The 24,741-nt window shown below is 39.4% G+C and overlaps 3 protein-coding genes across 6 annotated transcripts in view; 1 reads left to right on the forward strand and 2 right to left on the reverse strand.

Annotated features, from left to right (window-relative positions):
* Positions 1–362: 362 nt before the first annotated feature.
* exo5 (exonuclease 5) lies at positions 363–19,649 on the reverse strand. 2 transcript variants are annotated; one of them, XM_039756916.1, is made up of 7 exons: positions 19,518–19,649; positions 14,289–14,408; positions 13,602–13,674; positions 12,951–13,213; positions 12,424–12,528; positions 11,348–11,520; positions 363–1,287 (listed from the first exon to the last, which is right to left on the reverse strand). In XM_039756916.1, exons 2-7 carry the CDS (start codon positions 14,362–14,364, stop codon positions 820–822), a joined length of 1,158 nt encoding a protein of 385 aa, XP_039612850.1. In that variant the 5' UTR covers positions 14,365–14,408; positions 19,518–19,649; the 3' UTR covers positions 363–819. The 2 variants fall into 2 exon arrangements, with proteins under 2 accessions (XP_039612850.1, XP_039612852.1); XM_039756918.1 differs by lacking the exon at positions 19,518–19,649 and adding an exon at positions 18,393–18,543.
* On the forward strand, positions 18,672–22,984 carry c6h17orf97 (chromosome 6 C17orf97 homolog). 2 transcript variants are annotated; one of them, XM_039756919.1, is made up of 2 exons: positions 18,672–18,956; positions 21,890–22,984. In XM_039756919.1, exons 1-2 carry the CDS (start codon positions 18,812–18,814, stop codon positions 22,306–22,308), a joined length of 564 nt encoding a protein of 187 aa, XP_039612853.1. In that variant the 5' UTR covers positions 18,672–18,811; the 3' UTR covers positions 22,309–22,984. The 2 variants fall into 2 exon arrangements, with proteins under 2 accessions (XP_039612853.1, XP_039612854.1); XM_039756920.1 differs by lacking the exon at positions 18,672–18,956 and adding an exon at positions 19,688–19,898.
* Positions 22,811–24,741, reverse strand: part of vps53 (VPS53 subunit of GARP complex) — a 38,633-nt gene continuing 36,702 nt past the window's right edge. For both annotated transcript variants that reach the window (XM_039756915.1, XM_039756914.1), the window contains exon 22: positions 22,811–24,620. In XM_039756915.1, coding sequence (XP_039612849.1) covers positions 24,450–24,620 — 171 coding nt within the window. In that variant the 3' untranslated portion in view covers positions 22,811–24,449. The remainder of the gene's footprint in view (positions 24,621–24,741) is intronic.

Raw genomic sequence — 24,741 nt, forward strand, 5'->3', positions numbered from 1 at the left:
AGTGAGAATGATTCAATATTTCTAAGCTCAGATGGTAGCGAGTTCCAGAGCTGGGGAGCAGAGCAACTGAATGCTGTGCTCCCCATAGTGGTAAGACGGACGAAGGGGACAGTTAAGTGCATGGAGGAAGAGGATCTAAGGGTACGGGAGGGAATGGCAACATGGAGGAGGTCAGACAGATGTGGAGGGGCAAGGTTGTGGATAGCCTTAAAAGTTAACAGAAGAATTTTGAATTGAATGCGGAACGTAACAGAAAACCTGTGAGGCTGCTGCAAGACAGGAGTGAAATAGAGGGGGTTCTAGTAATGATGTGGGCAACTGAATTCTGGACTAGTTGAAGCTTATAAAGAGATCTGCGAGAAAGACCAAAGAAAAGGGAATTACAATAATCCAGACGAGAAGTGACAAGGCTATGAACGAGGATAGCAGTGGTGTGGGGAGTGAGGAAGGGGTGAAAACGATTAATGTTACACAAGTGGAAATATGCAGACCTGGATATGTTATTGATGTGGGACTGAAAAGATAAAGTACTGTCAAGGATGACACCCAGACTCTTAACCTGTGGGGAAGGGGAGACAGAGGAATTATCAATAACAAATGAAAAATTATCAGTTAATTTTTGCGTTATACAGTATTTGAATCTTGTTAAGCAGTAAAGCCATTCATTATGCTTAAGATAATTTTGCCATCGTCTGTCTTTTTGATTTAACGTAACAAATTGTTTTACACAGGATGGTTTTCAGCCCAGGCACAATCGCAGTGATTAGCCTTTTCTCATATTCAGGATGCTGGACATCATTTGCACATTTCATAAGAACATCATCTGCGTCTCTTGTTCCAAACTGATTGCCCTGTATTTTTCACAGTTGCTTTCCTCCATTCACAATGCTCAGTAAAAACACACCAGCCACATTTCCACGAATCTTCAATATCCACACCCTGGGGTTCTCTCTGGCCAGTCCAATAAGACAGCAAGTAGTGCAGCTCAGCCAATAAACGGGGCTCACTGAATTGTACCTCTTTAATGCCAAGTGGGGCACCTGTGCTTTGGTGGACGTACTCAATTTTCAAATTATCAATGTTAGGGGTCTCCATGTAGGTCAGGTTTAAAAGAAGCAATTCCAGGGCATCACTGAAGGTGCATACATGAAAGCCAACAGCTTGGGCATGGTCACAAACCCCTGGTGCCAACTGCTTGTCCGGTCTCAATTTAAGGCTCTGCACAAATGTTTGGCTCTCCAACTTCCCTTGGACCATCCTGTCAAACAGGAGCCTGTAAATGCCTGCCTGTAGGAACAATAGAGAGGCACAGATACAGAGACTTAAAGAAAGAAAATACAGAAAAAGGAGCAAAACAAGCGTCGTGTATTCCCTCCCTTTAACCCTAAATGTGAAGCAGTATGGAAAAGTGCAGAGAAAGCAGCGTCCCTTGCAAAAAGAACACATCTGGATGGCATACCCGTAACAACATACTAATAACAGTGACACAGCCAGCATGCGATCAGACAGTTGTTAGACTGAAAGAGCACAGCAGAACACAGTACATGACATCATTGTATACCTCTTCTAGTTTTAAAAAGCTAAAAACGGAGATATCCATTTTAATTTTTATCTGCAGCTGATCACATCAGTCCCCTACATTTCTGTTTTGTTTCTAATGAACTAAGACTTTTAACTAATGTAAAAGACACAGTGTAAAAGACACAGTGTGGGTGCAATGGTTTATTACTAATTTAGCCCCACAGCACTGATCTAAGTCCAGTTGCACTTTGCAGAGGGTTTAACGCATTCAAAAGAAGACCATCGACTGCATCAGGGTTTCAAACTCTGATCCAGAAGGACGACAACATTTTTATTAATTAGTCTCCTATTACTACTGCAAATACAATATGCTTTTAGCTTATATTTTAACAAACTTGGAATAAGACCTAATGAAGAATTTACAACTTTTTTTTTTCCCCCATGAACAATGAGATGCATTGAGAGGCATACAGGAAACAGTCTGTTTTATATCTCTTTGTATCCATCACTATTTGTTTAAAAAAATCAAGCAAGGGACTATGAAATGATGATTTGCTTCAGTTCACAAAAAATGTAAATATTTTCTAAAAAGGAAAATTTATACTGCGGTGGTCTTGCACCCTGCCCGGTGTTTGTTTCCTGCCTTGCGCCCTGTATTGGCTGGGATTGGCTCCAGCAGACCCCTGTGACCCTGTAGTTAGGAATATAGAGGGTTGGATAATGGATGGATGGATGGATGAAAATTTGCAATACCAGAAACATCTGGGGCCTCATGTATAAACGGTGCGTACACACAGAAATGTTGTGTAAGAACGTTTCCACATTCAAATCGTGATGTATAAAACCTAGACTTGGCGTAAAGCCACGCACTTTTCCACGGTACCTCATACCCTGTCGTACGCAAGTTCTCCGCTCGGTTTTGCAGACTGGCGCCACCTAGCGTCAAAGCAGTGCTACTGTTCCTGTGTGGTTACCCTTTATTTCTTAGAGCCACATTCCTGACGCGGCTTTATAAATACACTGAAACTAACCGCAAATTGTTTATTAGTGTAATGCATCTGATTGTAGATTACCTGTAACAATATAATGGCCCAGGGAATAGCCATAGTATTCCAAATACCATAACTGCTTTAGCGTTGTTTCTCTCACTGCACCATCTTCTTCTTCTTTCAGCAGCTCCTTTTTTTTGAAATTTTATTAATTTTATTGCAATCATTCCATACAAATCAATCAATTTACAAAAAGTAGGATTGAGAGCAAATCGACCCCCAGCCCTGAGAGAGAAAGCAAGGCCAACGGAGTAAAACTTAAGGCTTGTAAACATACCTAAACTGATGAGTTTGATAAGCCAATAGAAATGAATGGAGAAGAAAAAGAAATACAGAAGTAATTGCTTCCTCTGTGCTTTAAGAGCTTATTCTAAAATATTACTGATTAGATCCTGCCATGTTTTGAAAAAAATCTGTACAGATCCTCTAACCGAGTATTTTATTTTTTCCAATTTCAAATAGTATAAAACATCAGTTTCCCACTGACTTAAAAGAGGAGAGTTAGGGTTCTTCCAGTTTAGTAAAATAAGTCTGCGTGCCAAAAGTGTAGTGAATGCAATCACAATTTGTTTGTCTTTCTCCACTTTAATCCCCTCTGGAAGAACAAATAACACAGCTGTTAGAGGATTAGGAGGGATTGTGAGACCAAGGCTGTCTGAAAGGTAATTAAAAATTTTGGTCCAGAATGATGTTAATTTGGTGCAGGCCCAAAACATGTGACCCAGTGAGGCTGGGACTTGATTACAGCGTTCACATTTTGGATCTTGCCCTGGAAACATTTTGGAGAGTTTTAGGTGAGACAGATGTGCTCAATATATAATTTTGAGTTGAATAATAGTATGCTTTGCGCATATGGAGCTCGAGTGAATTCTCTGCTTTGCTATTTTCCACTCCTTTTCTGATATATTAATTGAAAGATCTTTTTCCCAGTGTCCTCTTGGATCTTTGAAAGGGAGGGACTGTAAAATAATTTTAGATATTGCAGAGATGGTGTCTGAGTTCTTGAAATTGAGCAATATTTTTCCCAGTGTGGATGAAGGTGCAAGATGAGGAAAATCGGGCAGGTTCTGTTTAACAAAGTTCCTGATTTGAAGATAGTGAAAGAAGTTTGTAGCTGGAATGTTAAATTTGGAATGTAATTGTTCATAGGATGCAAAGACGTTGCCTATATAAAGATCTCTAAGCAAGTTAATCCCAAATTTTTTCCAGATATTAAGAACTGCATATGTTTGTGAAGGTTGAAAGAGGTGGTTCTCTTGCAGAGGTGCCACTGATAAAAGATTCTCCATCTTAAAATGCTTTCTACATTGGTTCCATATTCTAAATGAGTGAAGCACAATTGGATTATTAGTATATTGGCGATAACTTGCATTTATTGGGGCACAGAGCAGGGAATATAAAGAAGTACAGCAGGATTTTAGTTCTATTGCAGACCAAGCCTGTGTATGTTCATCTATTTGTGTCCAGGTTTTTATAGCTTGTATGTTTGCTGCCCAGTAATAAAACAGGCGAAGACATAAAATTGACCGTGCAATTCCACTTTCAGTTTGGCAGGATATAAGAGGCTGTATTTGACATTGGCTTGCCGTAACCGCTGTTTGATGTTAAAGAAGGCTGCACGTTTAATAGCTGTTTCTGGAGAGAAATCAGAGAAGATACGAATGTGGTTATTTTCATATATAATCTCTTCCTTGTGTCTGAGGAGTGCCATCACCTCTAGCTTAAATAATTATCTCTCGAAGTGAATAATAAAAGATCTAGTTCTAACGGTATTTGATCCGTGTACGCGGCAAGCCGCTGCTATCTCAGAATCTGCTTTAAAGTCCTCTCCAATTATTTTAGAAAATAGTTCAGCTGCGAATTTCACTGGGTTTGGACTTTCTCGATTCTCAGGTAGACCTTCGATTCTAATATTATTCCTTCTGCTTCTATCTTCCAAAGCAGCAAGTCTGTCCCTGAGTTCTTTTTCATTCAGAGCTGGCAGTTGTTGCTTTTTCTTCAGCACTGGCAGCTAGATTTTCGGCTGATTCAATCCGAGTCGTGAATGTCTCCTTGACATCCTCCAGTTGATCAGCAAGTATGCTCAGTTTAGACAAGGTTTCCCGAATGTGCTCTTCAATTTTACCCACCATATCTTTAAAGGCTGCCTCAAAGCGAATACATATGCGTTCCTCCAAGTCTTTATTATCCTGCTGCTGCATCTGTCGCTGCATCTGTCGCAGCTCCTGTTGCAGCTTCTCATTTGCTTTTTCCCTTGCCTTCTCATTTGCCTTCTCGCTTTTCTTTATATCTTTCTTTATCTCTTGCTTGAGCTTTGCTTGAGCTTGTTTGAGCTCAGCGATCATCACCTTCAGTTCAGACAGATCATTTCTGCTTTCGTGCACCGTAGGTGAGGCTGTGGGCTCTATTGCAGCCGGTGTTCCCAGCCCGCGTGAAGTAGTTGAGAGCGCGGACCGCAAGGCCTTTTCCAGTTTCAGATGATCTTCTCCAATCGGTGAGCTATCATGACCTGCGTCACTCGCACTCGTACATTCGTTCCCCATTTCGCTCTCAGCCGGAGACGATGTAGCGGACCGTGGTCCCGAGGAGTCTGGGCTTTCGCCCATCTGATCCAGGTCAGCCTCTGAAAGGCCGTATCTTGAGCTTGAACTTGGGCTTGGCGATCTGAGCTTGGATGTAGCTTTAGTTTTCATTTCTTTCTGAACCCCTTTCTTGTTGGCCATGTTTATATACAGTATGCTAGCATATACTGTAGTAGTGTCCCTCAGGTTGGATAAATACAGGATATCTCAGGATAATAAGAAGATAATATAAAAAATAACACCGCTGCTAGTGAAACTACACTTCAGACATCCATCTCTCACAACAGTCGAGACCAGCTGCCCCCTTTAAGGGTTGCCACAGTGGATCATCTTTTTCCATATTACTCTCACTGCACCAGTCGGAGTATTTATATCACTGTATCTGAGTGGGGAATCACAGCAGCAGCTGATCGGAAAGAGAATTATCGGTATACAGCATCAAGCACACACTGACTCAGCCACGGCAAAACGTTTCAAAGCCTTTCCTGTACGGACCTCGCGGTTCAGAAACAGTTTCATCCCAAGAACTATAAATGTACTCAATCAATTGCTCCTTGTAGAACTGTTTGTACTTATAAGTACATTTACCTCACTGTAAACTTGAACTACAGTTATAATATTGCACAACCTGCGCCACTTTATAAAGTGCGTATTTACATATGATGACGATATCATTTTTAAGATGAAATGCAGCAAGATACAGTATGTTGGTTATATTATACAGATAAAACTTTAACTTCATTTAAATCATCTGTATTGTTAATAATTAAACATGTGAGGACACGGTGCCACAGCGCTAGCAAGTTCACATGTTGCTCCTGCCTTGCGCTGTATATTTACTGAGGCTGGCACGACACTGGAAGGATAGATGGATAGAATAATTAAACACGTACTATGAAGATATTTCAATGTTCCTTAAAAGTTTTGAAGAATCGTTGTTGTAAGCTTACAGATGGCTTAACGTCTATTACAGAGCTGATTGTGTGGCGATTGGGTATTTAGGGAAAGAAAAGTAAGGACAGAAATAGGAGGTTAGTACGTTTGAAAGAGACAGTACTGCTACATTAAATTATTTCATTGAAGGTCGCGAATGGCGCAGCAGCATCTTGTGTGAGACATGAACAATCACTGTGCCATCATGTTCCAATGTTTAATAACATGCTTTCATTTCAATCAACATGAAAATGATATCACGTATACATCTCAGTATTTTAATTATTCAGAGAGCTGTAATATTACGAATGTAATGGATTCTGTGTCCTGTCAGAGAAAGAGAAAGAACGGAAGCACGTAGTGATTCACACACATAGAGCACATTGAAGATCAAATACAAAGCAAAGTATTTAACTAGTAAATTAAATGATTTTAAGATTAAATAAACTACCTGATTAAAGTGGAAATTTCGAGATTAAAGTTGACATTTCGTGCTTTTTTCACTGTGTGCCTATTTTTTTTGTCTGTACCTTAATAAGCTCAGACAGTGGGCTACAACTCGCCTTTTCACGGCGACTATGATATGTGACTTCTTTTTTATTTTGGCACTGTGCAACTTTGTGAACTTGAGCTTTCGAGTTTCTCCAACACGCTATGTCACTCGATCAACTTCCTTTTGTTGATTATACCACTGTTTAAATCAACAAATAGTATGTTTTTCCTTTGCCTCCACTTGGTATTCGCTGAAATTCTTATATTTTCCCCCGTGCTTTTCCCATTGTCTTTTCACAGAACGTTGAGCTTAAGGGCAATTTATATTGATTTGCATATTCAAAGAGGCATAATTCTGGGAGGAATTGGGGCAGGGACAGCAGGCGCACGTACGTGTGTTACTTTTCACGCTGACCGGGATTTATGGATTGGAAGAACATGGAAGTATGCACGGATTCCTGCATCTGGATTTTTCTGTGCATAAGCACATTTCAGCTTTTGTGCTTAAGTCATGTTATAGTGCGAATTCTACGCATGGCGTTATGCATGAGGCCCCTGATGTGGCAGATTGAGAACAATAGCAAACCACAGAATTTAAAATAATGTTTCTTTAACAGCAAAGAACAGTTTGACGTTTCTGAGCTAAATGCTGATGTCAAAAGAGTTTTGTTAAATAATATACTCCTTCAAATGCAGAGGAGTACTACATACCTCCATGAATACATAACAAATACTTGTTTAAAAGGGCGGCACGGTGGCGCAGTGGTAGCGCTGCTGCCTCGCAGTTAGGAGACCCGGGTTCGCTTCCCGGGTCCTCCCTGCGTGGAGTTTGCATGTTCTCCCCGTGTCTGTGTGGGTTTCCTCCGGGCGCTCCGGTTTCCTCCCACAATCCAAAGACATGCAGGTTAGGTGGATTGCCGATTCTAAATTGGCCCTAGTGTGTGGGTGTGTTTGTGTGTGTCCTGCGGTGGGTTGGCACCCTGCCCAGGATTGGCTCCAGCAGACCCCCGTGACCCTGTGTTCAGATTCAGCGGGTTAGAAGATGGATGGATGGATACTTGTTTAGAATACAAAATGTCCTGTAGAATCGGATTATAGATTATATCTGGCAGGTTTATACAGCCCATACAGAGCCTCGGATTAAATCAAAATTAATTAACATTGTGCTATCGGAAACACTGGCTTCATAAAAAAGAATACAAAACTACAAAGTGCGGTGGTCATCTAATAATCCATCCCTTTGCCTTCTACAAAATGGCTATGTATTATATACTTAAGTGGAAGAAACGTAGTTTCTACAGCTCATTTTACAGTTTATCCATCTTGGTAGTACTGGGGTGTTGTACTGTATTAGCCAATATAAATGCAGTGAGACGTTAAGTAAAATGACACCTTTTATTTGCTAACTAAAAAGATAACAATATGCAAGCTTTCAAGGCAAGTCAGGCCCCTTCTTCAGGCAAGATATATTACATCTTACAAACAAGATATATTACATCTTACATATTACAGCACATCAAGGGACCTGAGCTGCCTCAAAAGCTTGCATATTGTAATCTTTTTAGTTAGCCAATATGGGAAATAGATTAACCAGAGATGGGAAATATATTCATAAATTGTCTTCCATAGTTTTTTTTATTTTTTTAAGTTCAGTATTTTTCAAGTCGAAGTTACTTCTTCAGAAACATGGTATAAGTGAATTTGGTAGATAACATTGGTGTTCTAAAGTTAAGCATTTTCTGTAGATTTAAAAAAAATGTATTACCTTCAATTGCAGTTCATAATAGAGGCTAATGGGGCACCACTGTAAAATAAAAGCCTAAAGACTTACTGATGAAGCAGCAAAGGTTTTGAAATAACAAAATATGCCTTCCATGTTTTTGATGCATGTTTGTGACAACAAAAGAGATCTGCAAATAACCATTTTATCGCAAATTCCTGGTATAACTTTTTTTTTTGTGAAAAGTATACATTTCCTATTTTCTTCTGTGAGTTCTCACTTAAATATGCAAGTAAATCAATATAAAACCAGCCACGTAGTAATAAAAGTTTACAGTGATTTGGTCTTTCAAGAGGAAACTGTGCCCTGGGGGGCTGAAGGATTATTGCAGAAGACGACAAATGCTGAGATGGTGTGCACAGTTGGTCTTCTTTTAAAATAGCTGAATGTCACAGTACTGGTGTTTTTTGTACAAAAATGGGACACAAGGACTGTTTTACAATGTGTGTGTAATGGCAAGACGTGGATCAATACTCGACAACTGTCTTGAACCTATTCAGTAAGTTTTTAAGCTTTCATTTTACAGCGATACCCCATTAGCATCGATTGGAAAGCATCAGGGAGGGCAAGATATATATTTTTTAATTTACAGAAAATGCTTAACTGTAGAACACAAATTCGGTTGTTAAATGCGTATATACCATGTATACCACACACAAACGTGTCAAAAACACGGAAAGCATATTTTGCTATTTCAAAACCTTTGTTGTGTAGAAATAACTTGGACTTAAAACATATGAAACTTATCCATTTACATTTTAAATGTAAAAATCATGCAATGCTATTTTAGAGATGCGCCATTGTGCTGGCTAAATTTTTGTCTAATTATGAAATCGTTTTTTTTTGGCTCAGCACTGCCCCCTACAGAGCAATAAGCCACAAAGCATGAGGTGGTAAATGGTTAAAAGATGGAAACACAAAAACTGATGTTTGACTGCATTGACATCAAACCTACATACCCTCCCATGTTAGAAGGCACTAAAACATAAGAGGAGAAAAATAAAAAAACAGTTCTAAAACAGAACTACTCATTGTGTGATGGACATGCTCTGCAGAAACAATATATAAGTGGGATAAGAAAAAAAACTAATTAGCATGCATGTTTATTCCACCCACGTCTTGCTTTAAACTTTTACACTGCCAATCCCAACTTTTTTCATCCCACGAAGTCTGGAAACACAGTTTGTTCAGTCTTCTGGAATAAAAAACAGAATGAGGATTTCTTTGTCTGTTTAAGTTTGCATGCCAATAAATTCCATTTGTTTTTTTGTTTTTTTTGACTTGGAAAGTTAACATGACATCCCAGCAGGACTGGACCCAAGGCACGTGCTGTCCAACTGCAAGGCCCACTCACACATACACACGTAGTGAAACACACACAGAGCCAGTTTCGAATCACTGATTTATCCAACATCTAGGATTGGGAGAGAAAAATATAAGAGTATCCAGTTTAAAAATTAATGCAAGCATGAGGAGAATGTGCTAACTCTGCACAGACAATACCTGGGCATGGCATCAAACCTAGGATGCTATATCTGTGACGCAGCAGTGGTAATCACTGTGCCACCACGCTATCAGGCTTGGAAAGTGTAAAGAGGTTAATCGCAGTCCACTTAGAACTGTGTATATATGTTATTTAATTCAAGGTAACACTCTGCCTTCCTGTTATTCCATGGACTGAATTGGTCTTTTAACACAGTGTTATGACAGGAACCCCAAGCAGCTGCAGATCTGGGCGATCACTCTTTAAATTACTAGGGGGCTCTGCCCCCTGCTCGCTTCACTTGCCAACCTCCGGGCAGGCACTACGTGCTAGCCACTTCACGGATCTGCCGCTCACGTATGGGGAAGTGGATGTACAATTTAAACAGATCGTTATTTTCATGGGAATTGTTACATATGCATAATAGACCTAACTATTTTACATTACAGCGAGTAATTAACCATAGTAAGACGTAATAAATTTTCATGTTGCGTTAGAGGTATTCGTTGTGTTATACGTTTTTGTTCTGTTTGGCTTTGAAATTAACACACAAATACTTTTTAAACGTACACTTTTACTGTAAAACTTTTTTTTTTTTAATTTTTGAAATTAACTTTTTATCAATATTGCATTGAATTTTAATTCCATGTTTGGACTTACATCATGACAGCTCAATGTATAACTGCTCATGAATGAATATCATTTCTTTCTCCCTAATAAATAAACCGACTTTTTCTAATGTTTGTCCCTGTGATTTATAGCAAAAGCTATTCTCAAGGGAAACTGTAAACGTTTTACTACGAATGGCATATCAAAATCTCCTTTGGTGTCTAATGTTATCCGCGGAAGATGTACTACATTACTTTTCTTGTCGCCTGTTAAAATTTTACATGTCAGGATTGTCTGACCAATCTTGAATACTACTAATTTAGTCCTATTGCATAGCCCATCTCTCATACATAAATTACACAATAACATTACGAAACATCCTTCTTTCAACAGTAATTTGGCCGGTGGAAGACCAGATGGTTTTAACAGTTGTAGATATTCTACAGGATATTGTAAGTTAATGTCTTCATCTTGCGCACCATCACCACCAACTGTTCAAGCATAGTCTATTGATACGCATTTAACCAATTTGCCATGTAACCGATCGATAATTTTCGCGTTAATTTGTTTTAAATCATTTCTCGGTGCTAGGATTGCCCGAGTACTCATCTCTTCTGTTAATAACCCTTCGGGATGAAATTCTTCAATAGGATTTAAACATATTATGTCTTCTCTTATTGGGAACTTAAAGTGAGAAAAACATAAAAATGTATAAGAGCGGAGAGCGCAGGAACAGTGTGTGACAAAAGCACTTACAGCAATGAGATGCGAGAGGACCGTGGACGTGGGCCGTTTACCATAAATGATTGAGAGGAGGGCGGAACTTGAAAAAATCTCTTGGCAAATGTCTTGTCACGTCTCAAGATTTTCTTTTATAATAGAGAGACATCCTGCTTACTTGTAAGTCATGAGTCCTCCTCTGGGCCGCAGATGGCAGAGACTTCCGAAGACGGGTTTTCAGTTCACTCAATGTCAACTCTCCCTTGGGGCTGTAATGCAGCTCATCAATGACTCCCACCAGGAAGATTCCCTCTACCTGCCCAAAAACTGGCAGTTCTCGAACCCGGCCACCTAAAAAAATTGACATCTAGTCTGTTGAAGTCGCTTTTTCCTTTTTAATCCTGTGATACTAAAGGAAGTAGGATCAACAAAGCTTCTATGTAAAAAAAAAAGGCCAAACCCCATTCTTGCTGGTTTGGAAATACCTCATTATTTTCATAATTCTGTGTAATAACTGTGAGCTCCTTATCACATGTCAGCTCAGATGTCACAAATGAGTGCCTACAAGGAGGACTAATTGGATGTTGTTGCGAATTAATTCACACTCTGTAATGGAGGATATGTAGAAATGACAATATGTGAAAAAGGAGCCATTACTACAAACATCTGTGACTATTAAAAAGTGTCAGCTTTGAATAAAACACAGAAACAAGAGAGCAGTTCTCTTCACCCTTAGGAAATACTAGGGCTAAAAAAAAGATATAAATTTTTCATGACATTTTGTTGGTCGGATATGCAGGTAAGAATTTCACCGTACACTGTGTATGTGATAAGACTACTAAAATTTTTTAAATGATTATTATTTGACCGTACAACATTTGAGAGACAACTGTTTACATTTGTTTTGGCTTTCCAATCGGAGCACAGGAAGGTGAAGTGACTTGCGTGGGGTCACACAGTGCCAGTGGTGGGATCTGAACCCACAACCTCAGAGTTTGAAGTCCAAAGCCTTAACCACAACTACTTCTACTACTAAACTTAGAAATGTGACTACAATGAAAACAAAACAGCTTATAGTGGAAGTGCTAGACACACTTGATCTACTCTATTCACCACATGGATTGAGAGAAGCAGTTCCCAAAATAAGTCAAAACAGGACTTATTTTACACTTTGGCTTTAAGGAAAACCAGGATTAACAGGGAAATCCCCCGATGATGCTCAAAAACATCTGTAGGGCACGTCTTTGAACTTACTTTCCTTCAGCATTGTAAGGCCAGTAAGCACATTGAGAAACTTGGCAGCCCAATGGTCCTCTCGGCTTTCAGTGCTCACCGATACCACGTCGTGTTCTTCTAGCTCTGCAACAAAACCCAAACAGAGTGGCGGTCAAGACCAGAGTCTAAAACGCAGTAAAATCTTCTTTGCCATAATCTGAGCAAAGTATAAATTAAATTGACCCTAAGTGTTCAATATGAAAATGCCTCGAGAAGACCACAACATTCACCTAATTACCGAAATTCTCAAAGTTCCTTCCCTGTCCATCTTCTGAAACAACCACCTGCGTGCTTTACAATACTCTGCATCTTCTTTAGCATTTTTAGCTTGCCTGTTGTACATTTTTCTAGCATTTCAATTTTAACATTCTGAAATTAAAATGTTTATTTTTCAAACCAGAACAATTACAACACTAAAGGGACATTACTCTCCTAGGAATAGTAAAGATGCCCTTCAACATGAAGAATCATTGCTTTGGGGTGTTAGTAAGTGAGGGGCTGCTCACCTCTAGCCAGATGGACACTGGACCCAGCCAACACAACAGGGTCATCATTGACGGTCTTTCTTACATCTGGTTTTTCAAATCCATGAACAACCTGCAGTTCACACCAGCTTTGACTGGACACATCAGTCACCCACAAATGCTGCAGGTGAAAGTGCTGCATGGGATTTTTGTTGGCCACATTTCTTTTCCTTTTGAGCGAAACCATCAAATCACTGTTTCCACTGAGCAAAGGTTTCTGGGTAGAACAGCTAGCCTCCACAGACCTGAAACATTACGAAAGAACAGTCTGGGTATACAGGGATGTAAGCATATGCCATCATGCCGTTTAAAGCTAGGGTCCTGTTTGGAAGATCCCAGACACACATCCTAGTGAGAGCACACTTGCCCAAACAGAAGTGCCATTGTTCACAACTTCAAAAAGCCTTACTCTGTGTAAAAAAAAAAAATGCTTCCAAAATGTCCTATCTAATAATTTTAACTCTGGTACACATTTCTCATCTGAACATCAAAGAAGGTGGCACACGAAACTGAAATAAATAAAAACAGACTGCCACCCTCCCTGTTGTCCAACTAATTTTCAGTTTCAGCAGTAACAGTAAGGTGACACACCCATCCAGGGACACAACAGTCCTAGATCCGACATCTCCTTACCTCCCAGTGTCATTCCTCCCAGGACTGCAACCTTGCATTGAGCTGTTTTGAGAATTTCCCACATCCAGGCTCTCTATAAAGCAAATGAATAAATAAAATAAAAATCTGTTCATTCCATCACACCTGAAGAGATAAATAATTATTTAGAAATAAATTTCAGTTCTGTCAGTCACAGATAAAATGAAATCTTTTAATTCATTTCTGAATTGTTCACAAAGTTATTCCTTGTCTTAAATGTGGATGTATATTGAAACTTGCTCCCACATTTAATCCCTGTGGTGTTTGTAAAAATAATTTTTAATAGCCTAACATGTTCAAAATCTGATGCTGCTTTGGGCTTGTACAGATTAACTCATTTGTACAATCGCAGAGCAATGCATTCAGACATGGTGGCATCCTGAGACTTCAAGTGAAATTCTTGATTCACTAAAGCGCATTACCTAAAAAATAAATTATCTAGTTGAGGACTCTGGTGATCACTAATATATATATATATATATATATATATATATATATATATATATATATATATATATATATATATATATATATATATATATATATACATATATATACATATATATATACACACACACAAAAGCAACCCATACATCTGCAGATCCACCAAGACCTAAACCCCCATGCCTATTTCAAACCTCCCCAATTGGTCGCCCAGTAGTGGTTCACCAGCAATGAAAGCCTCCAGGTCAACCTCCAGGAGCTCAGAATCGCTTATTTCCTCGTTGACTCCTTGTTTTGCCATTACTGCTTATTGTGTATATGCTTTTCCTTACATACAGTAACAACCTGGCAAAAAAAAAAAAAATATATAATTATGGGAAGGTTCATACAAGAAGACATTAACAGGCAGATTAACACAGACAGACCAAATGATACAACCATTGACTCATGGATAAACATATTATATTTATATATATATATATATATATATATATTTATATATATTTTATCATCTTATATATAAACGTCTATGCGTGGAAGTATGTGTGTCTATCTGTCTGGCACGGAGGTGCGAGGCTACAGCATGAAGTTCAAAGAGCCGGCAAAGTGACCACAAGTTAATGTGTCAGAAGCAGAAAGAAGTACAAGGCTACAGCATGAAGCTGAAAGAAAGCGACTCCGTCACCAAAATGAGACCGCCAAGGAAAGACAAACTTGCTTAATTGTTAATACACAAACGAAGCGAGCACATTCGCAAAACGAAACCGCCAACTCTGCATTTCAATTTTTTATCTGACGATTTCAATATTTTCTAGGAGCCCGGGCTTTTTACAGCACAGGCTAACACGGCTAGTGTATATATTATATATTATATTTTATATATATATTATATTTTATATATATATATATATATATATATATATATATATATATATATATATATATATATATACTAGCCATGTAAGCCCGTGTTATAAAAAGCCTGGGGTCCTAGGAACTTGAAATCGTCAGAAAATAAACTGAAATGTAGAGATGTCAGGTAATTGAAAGGAACTACTCTTGACGTCTCTCTCTTAGGAGGATTCGTTTGCCAATGTGCTTGCATTGCTTGTGTTTCAGCGACGGGAGGAAAAGAAAAAGGGATACTGTTTTGCTGATATTAGCGGCTAAGCGACTTTGTCTTTCTTCTGAGGTTTCGTGTTGCTGACGTGCTAGTATCGCTTGTGTTGTTAGCAGCTAAGCGAGTTTTCTGTTTCCTCTCTGGTGGAGCTCTTACCCCAACTCCACCTCTCACTTCCAGGCCAGCCAGACAGACACACACACTTCCACGCGTAGATGTTTATATATAAGATAGGATGGGCAAAAGTAGGTTTACAGTTGTGAGTATGCAAAACACAGAGTTTATTCTTGTAAGGGGGTTGCTAATAGGTTTCAGCTGCTTTGGTGTTAATGAAATTAACAAGAGGTGCACTAGAGGGGCAACAATGAGATGACCCCCAAAACAGAAATGGTTTAACAGGTGGAGGCCACTGACATTTTTCCCTTCTCATCTTTTCTGACTGTTTCTTCATTAGTTTTCCATTTGGCTACGCTCAGTGTCACTACTGGTAGCATGAGGCGATACCTGGACCCTACTGAGGTTGCACAGGTAGTCCAACTTCTCCAGGATGGCACATCAATACGTGCCATTGCCAAAAGGTGTGTCTCCCAGCACAGTCTCAAGGGCATGGAGGAGATTCCAGGAGGCGGGCAGTTACTCTAGGAGAGCTGGACAGAATCGTAGACGGTCCCTAACCCATCAGCAGTACCGATATCTGCTCCTTTAGGCAAGGAGGAACAGGATGAGCACTGCCAGAGTCCTACAAAATTACCTCCAGCAGGCCACTGCTGTGAATGTCTCTGACCAAACTATCAGAAACAGACTTCCTGAGGGTAGCCTGAGGACCTGACGTCCTCTAGTGGGCCCTGTGCTCACTGCCTGGCACCGTGGAGCTCAATTGGTAGTTGCCATAGAATACCAGAATTGGCAGGTCCACCACTGGTGCCCTGTGCTTTTCACAAATGAGAGCTGATTCACCCTGAGCACATGTGACAGACGTGAAAGGGTCTGGAGAAGCCGTGGAGAACGTTATGCTGCCAGTAACATCATTCAGCATGACTAGTTTGGTGGTGGGTCAGTGATGGTCTGGGAAGGCGTATCCATGGAGGGACGCACAGATCTCTACAGGCTAGACAACGGCACCTTGACTGCCATTAAGTATCGGGATGAATCCTTGGACCCACTGTCAGACCTATGCTGGTGCGGTAGGTCCTGGGTTCCACCCGGTGCACAATGCCCGGCCTCATGTGGCAAGAGGATGCAGGCAGTTCCTGGAAGATGAAGGAGCTGATACCATTGACTGGCTCCCACACTCACTTGCCTGACCTAAATTCAACAGAACACCTCTGGGACATTATGTTTCGGTCCATCTGACACCAAAAGGTTGCAACTCAGTGATGCCCTGGTCCAGATCTGGGAGAAGATCCCCCAGGACGCCATCTGTCATCTCATTAGAAACATGCCCCCCTCGACCTTGTCAGGCATGCATGCAAGCACGTGGGGGCCATAGAAACTACTGGTTACGATTTTGAGTTCCTGCAATGAAATTTTTGCAAAATGGATTAACCTGCTCCATCACTTTTTCACTTTGATTTTCGGGGTGTCTTTGAATTCAGCCCTCTGTAGGTTGCTAATTTTCATTTCCATCAAACAATGTGACATCCTTTTGTTCCCAACACATTGCCCAGTCCATATCAGTAGAGATATCCAGCAAGATTTTTTCCCCCCTTTTTTTGAGATCTGATGTGTTTTCAAAGTGTTCCTTTAATTTTTTTGTGCAGTTTATATATTCCAAATGTGGAGCTCCCATTTGACAAACTGCCTCATACGGACATATATCTAGGTCTTTGTCAATATTTCAGACATCTTTGGAAATATTTAGATTACTTTGTTTGCTTTTTTGAAGGTTACAGGTTTCATCCAAAAGGCTAATGATCAAAAGTAAAGAAAATAGAAAAAAAAGCTGGGACCTGGAAGTCATTGCATGGATTTTTTAAATTTGACTCCACCCCATGCCATCTATCTGAGTGTGAGCATTGGGACAATGAGCAGACAGAGCAACCTACCTATGTCATAGCTTGGGATGTCATTTGTCACCATGGTGTTCAAATATAAGAGTGGTTAATCAACATCAACCACCGATTCCAAATTGTTAAACTTTACACCATACTCCCGTTTTCTCAAGCCAAGAGAAGTGTTTTTTTCTGCAGTAAAATACCAGGGCAAATCTCCAACGGGCAATGGAACAGTCCCGTGGTGAGAGAGGTGTGGACTCCTGTCAAGGCTGGAGCAGGAACACCAAAGGGTTCTTCCCCCATTGTCTATGAAGTGGACAAAGACCCCTGGCCTGACTGGGACAGAAATATGATGCTGAGGCAGAATGAATCACTCATCGTCTTTGATTTTTCAGTTACACAACATTTTATAGTGTACTGTAATGTGCTTTTTATTTACATTTTTCTTTGTCCTTTTGCAGTACTGTATGCAAGTGCTTAGTACCAGAGATATTCAAAACAGTATACCATACCTAAACTCTGCTACTATTTTGTGTTTATATATTGTGTTTGTATATACAGTATATATATATATATATATATATATATTTTTTTTTTTTGGGAAAATGTGAAATATGTTTACTGTATTATAATCTGCAGCTAAATGCCCTGAACCCTGTGTTTTCCATTTTTTGTAGTAGTGTGTAATGAATGCTCAGAAGCATTTTTATTTTGACTGGCTGTGTGTATGATCTGAAAGGATTATTTGATGTTGTTGACAATTAAATAGGTTTTAAGTTTGATTTTACCAGAATTGTTAGAGGTTTTGTAAATGTAATTTAAAAATTGGGTTTTGTGTTTACAGTTTTGGGAAAAAGCTGGAAGGTTTCAAGAAATGTGTCCTGGCAATTGTGAAAAACTTAAAAAGTAATGCATTCTCCTTTTATTTGTTTCTGTAAAGATTTGTAAAATTACTTATGATAGCAAAAAAAATATGAACAGCGTTTTGATGAATCCTGCAAGATAAAATATATGAAAAGAAATATGAACAGAAAGCAAAATCCGTTACATTGATCACTGATCTCTCATCACCGGAGTGTTGATTCGAATGCAGAATGCTAAAGTTTTTCGGATGTTTAAAGTAATACAGTGAACGGTGTGCACTCCTATTACATCAGCTAATTTTCAAATTGACACTTTTGTACAGATAACGCAGTTAAAATGCGCTTGACTTGCCAGTTACGCGCTTCGCTGGGTAGGTCGCTCCTCGGTCACCCGGGTAGATAGGCATCAATCGATACGCAGAAAAATATGTACATGTATTAGTTAATTCAGTATTTTGAATTTACTCGCCATTTAATCGCTTTAATTTGAAGCATCGCTAGAACTGTTTATTAAATCCCGCTTCTCGGCACAAGCTCTTCTCACGAGAGAAGCGATTTACCAACCAGACGTCATTTCCTGGTAAGGTTGCTGCTATGGTAACGTGTCTTGTTGTAGGAGAACTGGAGAGTCCGCTTGAGACTTGCACATTGAATCTCAGGGGTGCATTAGTCTAGCCAGCACCACTGGGAGTCTTTCGTGGAATTTGGGATTGTGGTAATTCAACAGTGACGTCGGTAAAAACACGACGGGAAGGTAGTTTACCACTCGCCATGGAGGGGTCACTCCTCACGGGTGTCCTGAGCACAGACCAAAAGAAAAAGAAGTCCATGATTAAAAAAATGAGCAAAGTTAAAGAGGAAAAGAAGCAGAAGAAGCGGGGCCACTCCAGCACCCCGTCGTCCTCGGACGATCCAGGTGGGTCTGCCTGACCTCCAGAGCAGCGTTATAAATTAATCACGGCATTCGAGATTGCTATCCTTTTGCAGGCTGCGACTGTATACAGCAAACATGAGTACCGTAATTTATATTTATATAGCGCCTTTACTGCGTTGACTTGCACGTGCATGGTACAATCAAGCTTAGAGTAGTGGCTACTTAAAAAAAATGACCGAATTAATGTGTTTAGTGGACGGGGCATGAGTGGCGGAACATACCACGTTATGTTCTGAAAGCTCCATAATTTAGAACCTGATTATATCAAAGTACGACGACACCGCACAACCACCCCCAAAATACAAAGCTCACATAACCATTTGTATTCCCGTGCTTTAAAACTGTTAAGATACGTCTGTTAAACGAAGGTCAGTCAAGGAAACTGTCGACGTTACCCCGTTTAGGCTCCCGATTTTACGAACGTAACATTCAGCTGCTATCTGCGTCATATTTGTCACCATTGTATGTACTTTGGAGAATGACAGTTTCGTTTGACATGTTTATTTATTCTCATAATATAAAAATAAAATAAAAAATAATAACCTTTTCTCCCAAGCTAGTCCACAATCACACGAATAAAACTGAAAGCGCCGCTTCTGTTTCAAAACTCTTAATCCACACTCGCGGTTGTAGATCGTTTTCTAAATGTTTGTCCGGCCACAAAACCCCAAAATCTGTTCTATTGGGCATGCGCAGGTGGTCAAGCGCGCTGATCCGTTTACTTTACGGAGGAAATGCCGAGTAAATCAAAATGACGAAAGCAAAATGGAATTTGACTAGAAAACCTGGTCCAACTGCTCATAAACGAAAGTTGGCAGTGTTTGAATTGGACGGAAAAGTATGAGATGCTACAATTTATATTCACCTCCACCACCCTCGTTTCTTCGAAACTGAAACCACTTGAAAATTTCACTAATCACGTAGGTAGGTATTGCAGAAATATACTCATGTTTAATATATAATTATTCTTCATGTTTCCACCGATGGAGAATTGATAAAGCTTTTTTGTGCACTTTTGATTTTTTGTAAATATTCATCATGTCTCAGTGATGTTTGCTGACCAGCTGTGTCTTCTCTGCACACTCGACTCCATTCTTTAGTAGACGGGTCTAGTGAATCCAGTGTCTGGCAGAGGCCCCATATTACCATTATGAACGAGTAGCCAGATATTGATTGATTTATTTATTTATTTTTTAAGTAATCCAACTATATTTTTGTCCAGCATTGGAATTGCTCCTTCAGAATTTTCTGCAAGAATGGAGAGTTTGCAGTATTGTTGAAGTTTGCCTCCAATATAATAATAGTAATAATAATAAATAATCTTTTCCACTAAGTTTTACCTTACACAATACAATAACATATAAAAAACATTAAACTTAAGTTAGCTTCAAGTCCATAAAAACAAAACAATGCAAATCAGTGCAAACATACAGTGAAGAAACATGCTCCACAGACTCCCTTCTGGAGTACAAGAAAGAACTCGGATGAGCCTGCTCATGGTTATAATGAGAGTAATAACAGAACATAAGAAATCTGACAAATGAGAGGAGAACATTCAGTCCATCAAGCCCATTTGTTTAGCTAATAGCTAAGCTGTCCATACAGATCAATCTGGAGAAAACCTGTGAACGATTGATTTGGCTGGGGGACTGGGGTTCATGCCCCACTTGCAACATCTGCATGTTCTCCTCATGTTTTTCTCCCTCAGTCCAATGACATGCAGGTTAGATGGCTTGGCGGTGCCAAATGATGGCCCCTGATAGCCTGAGTATGTGTGTATTTTCACACAGTGAAGTGCTGGTGCCCTGTTCAGGGACTGTTCCTACCTTGTACCCCATTCTTGCTTGGATATGACAAGTTTCCTGTTCAGAATATGTGGGTGTAGAAAATGTACACATGTACAAATCAATAGATGTTTTTAACCTTCTTATTATATGTCTTATTGTTGATTTCCACGTAACCAGTTTGTCACTGAGCTACACGTCATGCCAACATCGGTGTGTGGTTCATGAGCCTTGGCATCAGCAGCCATACCACTCTGTCAGCTTTAGTGAGGGCAGCCGCAGTTTAAGCAAACTATTGATGGTGACTTTTGTGATCACTTGTGGGGAAGGAAGGCAGCACAATTTGAGCAGTTGCTGGATGTGTTATCACAGGATTTTACGGCATTGTGTTTTATTATTGAATCCAATGTGTGTGTATGTTTTTGTGTTTTCCCTAATTCCTGTGAATCTTAATGAAGATGATTGTTGTGTGAATTATGTGGTATGTGCCATCAATTCAGCTAGGATAGCAAAATTGTAACACACACAACACAGACAAGTATCAGAATTTGGATTACAACGCACTCTTAACGTGTTGGCTGGTTGGTCCGGACTGTCAGGAAGAGTTGGAGAAAGGGGTCCTGGTGTCCCGTAGAGCCTAGGGGCCCACAAACTGGAAACTGATCTGTTCCTGCCTACATCAAAAAAACTGTAAAGTAGCGAAAGCTTTGGAAAATATGGACTCTGAGTCCTCCCACAATCAATAGAGCAAAATATTTGAGCGTTTCAATTTACAGTATCTGTTGCCTGATGCAAAGAACTTAATGAAGGACAATCCCCACAGTGAAAATGAGATGACACAGATAATTAATGTAAAAATAGTTTAGTCAGTGTCTGATCATGTTCACGTTTTAGAAAAGTTAGGTTTTCCTCATCCACACAAGACTAGCATTTTCAAATAAATACACTTTGGAAAGTGTCTGATACTCAGATATCATTTCAGTACAGATGGCAGGTCAAAGCTAATAAAAAATGATGCATCTTTGGATATATCCGTGTTAGTGTGACATATTGTTTGTTCCAGATAAATTATTATGATAGACAAAGCAAACACCAATAAAAAAAGATAATTATTCTTTTCTTTGTTGACAGATAAAGCAATGGGGCGAAATGTAAAGTTCAGCCACTCACACATCATGCCTTCAACTAAATCACTAAGTGGCAAATTATCCAAAATCAAAAACCAAGGCAGAGCATCAACAGAGACCTATGTCCACAGGAAATCAAGTGGTCCTCAGATGGAACGGCCTGTAGATGAAGTCGTCCTTACAGATCAGATGAAGGAGAGTCTCAGGTGGGAAGGTGCTCTTGAGGACCCTATTGCAGAAAGAGAGAGAATAGAACATTATAAGATGAATCGGAGGAAGCGCTACCTGGAAGCCCAGAAACATCTCTGTGGAGATTTGAACACACAGAATGCAAAATCAATTCTTGGAAAGGGGAATCCTTACGTAATTAGCAGTTCTAGATACACAGTACTCAGCCAGCAAGAGCAGCCACCAACATCTTAGTAAACAGGAAAATATGCGAGTTTATTCAGTGAAGCTGGGCATGGCAGGGCCTTGAAGGAGAATGTTGGCCATGAGTAGTATTAACTATTCAACACGTAAAATGCTGCCCTGGACAATCCCAAGTGATTGGACTGTCAGTAAGGCAGTTACATGATACTCTTTTGTTTTTTTTCGACAATACTTTCATGTGGAAGTCTCAATTCCATCAATAGCTTATTCCCATGGAATGTTGAGTGTCAGCGTAGCTTTGAATAAACTTCAAAAATGTTTTCAATAAGTGAAAGTACAAAATTAAACTTTAGCAGCTCTCAAGGATCTTCTCTTTCTAGTAAAGAGAAGTAGAGCACTGGAGTATTCCATTCGCTACTGGTAAGAGTCAAAAGAAAACCTTGCAAGATACATACAAATGCCCAAAAGGGGAGTCTATTACAAGTCTGTAGTAACTTAAGGAACCAAAGCATGTGTCATTTTAATACTCAGCCATAAAGGAACAAAACTACGGTATCTTGCAGATACTTTATTGTAAAAAATGCCAAGTAAACCTTTACACTTTACATGCAAATGAATAGTCGGACAACAGTCCAGTTTGTGTTGCTTACAACTTGAGCCTTGGAATCAAAAGGTGTTGTAATATCTGATTGAGATTTTTTGCAAATAAAAGTATGTTTTGCTTTCATGTCTTTAAAATTGGTTACTTTCTGGAAACATTGGTTAAATAGTGAATAGCTTTGCTCTCAATTCTAGTTCAAACACACCTTTGGAGACCTCTTCTGGGAGCCTGCATCTCTGGTCTGGCTTTGTGCAAGTTGGTGAAACTTCCAATATAAATGCCCTTCTAACAAATATATCAGCATTCTCAAAAGCACTTGATTTACAGTTGCATCCGGCTGCTTTAAACATGCTATTTAAATGAAAAATTCAACTGGTGCTTATATTATAGCAAGAGAAAGAGCAAAGTCAAGCATGCTGAAGTGTATGCATCTGCTAAATGGACTGGTTTCTCATTCACTGCAACATTCTTGCTTTTAGTGCCTTGTATCTGCTGCTGTTACCATGATAGGATCAGAACTGTGACCCAGGGATAGCCATCAGCATCAATGCCTAGTTAAAGTCATAGCCCAACATAATATTACATCTTAAATGGCTAGACTCTGTACAACAAACTTTCCAGTTAGGTTCCTAATAGAAGTCACTTAGCTTGCCTGTTATACTTAAGGTGGGTGAAAAAAGTAAAACAATTTTCATTTATCCTTATTATTCTGTGTCAACTTGGCTAAATGCATTTGCCAAATACATAACAAGAGTAATAATATTAAACTTTCCATCAAAACACTACAGTGAGAAATGTCTCCATCTTGTTTTATACTAAAAAGAGCCATTTGGTCATTGTGAACAACAAGACAGGAACCCTAAAGAATCTTGTGGTTCCAGGACCTGCCAAGGTTTATTCCAAAAAACACAGATACCTGTCGAGCCCCACACCACCCCCAATCTCTGTTCCTTCATCCTTGTCATTAGATAGGTTTCTCTGCTTCCATTACCTGAATGTCACCATTTAAAGACAGTAAGCATTGTCTGAAGAAGCAATTTAACCACTTAAGAACAAAACAAATTTTAAACAAGCCTTTCCAGGCATCTTCATAATTCCTTCTTGCTAAACATTTCTTTATCTAACATTTAACTACATTTTAAATAAATGTGAATTTTGATTCAAGACATTATGTTAAAAATGACAGCGTACAGTATTTACTATAAATCAGACAGTTCATTTTTAAAACTGTACCTCTTGTTGTAACAAAATAAACCATAAGCCAATAGTCTACTGTGATGTCTGTTGTCAGCAGCATCCACCAAAGAAAAAAAAAAAAAAAAGGCAAAGGCGTGACCTCTGAACAGCTGAGATCGTGGCTAAGTCCAGTGCACAAATTGAGACCATTGTGTATTGCACCTTAGAGAAAATAAAGTAAGTTATATTTAATGGGGCTGTAGTGTTTCACATGTGTACTGGAATGACATAACTCAAACCTAGTCCTCACTGTTTGAGGAGCTTTTGAATAATGAAGCTATAGGGCTGCAAGATAAAGATCCTTATACTTCTTGAATGGATGTGTCCCTTGAGTGTGAAAATTTTGATGTCCATGTCACAGTCTCTTTTTGATGAGTTTCTCTAGTTTACGAATCCTTGATGATTCTTGCTCAGGAGTAGGGGTGCTGAAGGATAAAGAAGGCATGCCATCTCCCCCTGAAGGTGGTGTTGGAAGCCTCTGTCGGAAGAGGTCAAGCATGCTGCTCTGTTCACTGCGTTTCAGGCCCTTATTGGTGGAGAAAAAGAATGACAGACACAAGTTAGCATACAACCTAGAAATAACATTCACTTCAAAATATACATATACATTCTCACACAAACTATATGCAAACACACACACACTTCAA

The sequence above is a fragment of the Polypterus senegalus genome, chromosome 6 (assembly GCF_016835505.1).
Source record: "Polypterus senegalus isolate Bchr_013 chromosome 6, ASM1683550v1, whole genome shotgun sequence".
NCBI lineage: Eukaryota > Metazoa > Chordata > Cladistia > Polypteriformes > Polypteridae > Polypterus > Polypterus senegalus.

What these genes read in the sequence shown, in the direction of transcription:
- c6h17orf97 (XM_039756919.1), top strand. Translation starts at nt 18,812, where the DNA reads ATGGAGGGGTCACTCCTCACGGGTGTCCTGAGCACAGACCAAAAGAAA. An exon ending in GTCGTCCTCGGACGATCCAG is followed by an intron (nt 18,957 to 21,889) that starts GTGGGTCTGCCT and finishes CTTTGTTGACAG; the next exon opens with ATAAAGCAATGGGGCGAAAT.
- exo5 (XM_039756916.1), bottom strand. Translation starts at nt 14,364, where the DNA reads ATGGCAAAACAAGGAGTCAACGAGGAAATAAGCGATTCTGAGCTCCTG. An exon ending in CCTGGAGGCTTTCATTGCTG is followed by an intron (nt 13,675 to 14,288) that starts GTGAACCACTAC and finishes TTTGCTTTATAG; the next exon opens with AGAGCCTGGATGTGGGAAAT. An exon ending in CAGTGTCCATCTGGCTAGAG is followed by an intron (nt 12,529 to 12,950) that starts GTGAGCAGCCCC and finishes GTTTTGTTGCAG; the next exon opens with AGCTAGAAGAACACGACGTG.